This window comes from Eimeria mitis, genomic scaffold, assembly GCF_000499745.2.
Source record: "Eimeria mitis Houghton genomic scaffold, Emh_scaff878, whole genome shotgun sequence".
Lineage (NCBI taxonomy): Eukaryota > Apicomplexa > Conoidasida > Eucoccidiorida > Eimeriidae > Eimeria > Eimeria mitis.
The window spans coordinates 7,596-8,727 of record NW_013576459.1 but is presented as its reverse complement, the minus strand read 5'-3'; the positions used below and the strand labels follow the sequence as shown (position 1 = coordinate 8,727).

At 54.1% G+C, this 1,132-nt stretch overlaps 2 protein-coding genes across 2 annotated transcripts in view; both read right to left on the bottom strand.

Moving 5' to 3' along the window:
* The window catches only part of EMH_0024410 (uncharacterized protein), a gene marked incomplete at both ends in the record, with an annotated part of 3,225 nt that extends 2,290 nt beyond the window's left edge, over window positions 1–935 (bottom strand). Inside the window, 3 exons of the mRNA XM_013502294.1 lie at window positions 2–69; window positions 168–642; window positions 881–935. Coding sequence (XP_013357748.1) covers window positions 2–69; window positions 168–642; window positions 881–935 — 598 coding nt within the window. The remainder of the gene's footprint in view (window position 1; window positions 70–167; window positions 643–880) is intronic.
* A 44-nt stretch (window positions 936–979) lies between these two features.
* The window catches only part of EMH_0024400 (uncharacterized protein), a gene marked incomplete at both ends in the record, with an annotated part of 699 nt that continues 546 nt past the window's right edge, over window positions 980–1,132 (bottom strand). Inside the window, one exon of the mRNA XM_013502293.1 lies at window positions 980–1,132. Coding sequence (XP_013357747.1) covers window positions 980–1,132 — 153 coding nt within the window.

Here is a 1,132-nt window from a genome sequence, read left to right as displayed (position 1 = left end):
TGCTGCTGTTGCTGCTGCTGCTGCTGCTGCTGTTGCTGCTGCTGCTGCTGCTGCTGCTGCTGCTGCTGTCTGCTCGAGGCATCCAAGCAATGCACAGCGGCTTAACAGCAGCAACAGCAGCAGCAAACACCGGCAGCAGCAGCTCCAGCAGATACACAGCAGCAGACATTCCCACCAAACCCAAAGGATAGCAACGCACGCGTACAGTTGTTGTTTTTGCTGCTGCTGCTGCTGTTGCTGCTGCTGCTGCTGCTGCTGCTGGTGCTTCTGCTGCTGCTGCTGCGGCTGCGTCTGCCGCTGCTGTTGCTGTAGGGGAAGCTGTAGCTGCTGCTGCTGTTTCTGCTGCTGCTTCGGCTGCTTCTGCTGCTGCTGCTGCTGCTCCTGCTGCTGCTCCTGCTGCTGCTGCTGCTGCTGTTTGCTGCGGTATGCAGAAAACTAAATCTTCTGGGGGAGGGGCCTCAGCAGAAATAACAGGCAGCAGACAAAACGAAGCTGCTGCTGCTTCTGCTGCTGCTGCTTCTGCTGCTGCTGCTGCTGCTGCTGGTGTTGCTGCTGCTGCTGCTGCTGCTGCTGCAGGGTCTGAGCTGTGGGGGCCCAAATGAGTAGCAGCAGCAGACGGAAGGGAAACGTACAGACGGCGGACTGTACACAACGACATAAACCCTAAACCCTAAACCCTCTAAACCCTAAACCCTCTAAACCCTAAACCCTAAACGCTCTAAACCCTAAACCCTAAACCCTAAACCCTCTAAACCCTAAACCCTCTAAACCCTAAACCCTCTAAACCCTAAACCCTCTAAACCCTAAACCCTAAACCGTATAAACCCTAAACCCTAAACCCTCTAAACCCTAAACCCTAAACCCTTTGGATATATCTTACGGTGTCTAGACGTTGCTGTGTTAGTTTTTTGTTTTATTTCTTTTTGTGTTTGCATGCGCTGACGAAGAGGCCTCAAAGCAATGGGGGTTTTGCTTCTATTTAAACTCTCTCCTCTGTCTGCTGCTGCTGCTGCTGCTGTTGCTGCTGCTGCTGCTGCTGCTGCTGCTGCTGCATCTGCTGCTGCTGCTGTGCTTTCCACCTGAGGAGACTCTCCAGTGCTTCCTTCTGCTGCAGCGCCGCCAACTGCAGCGC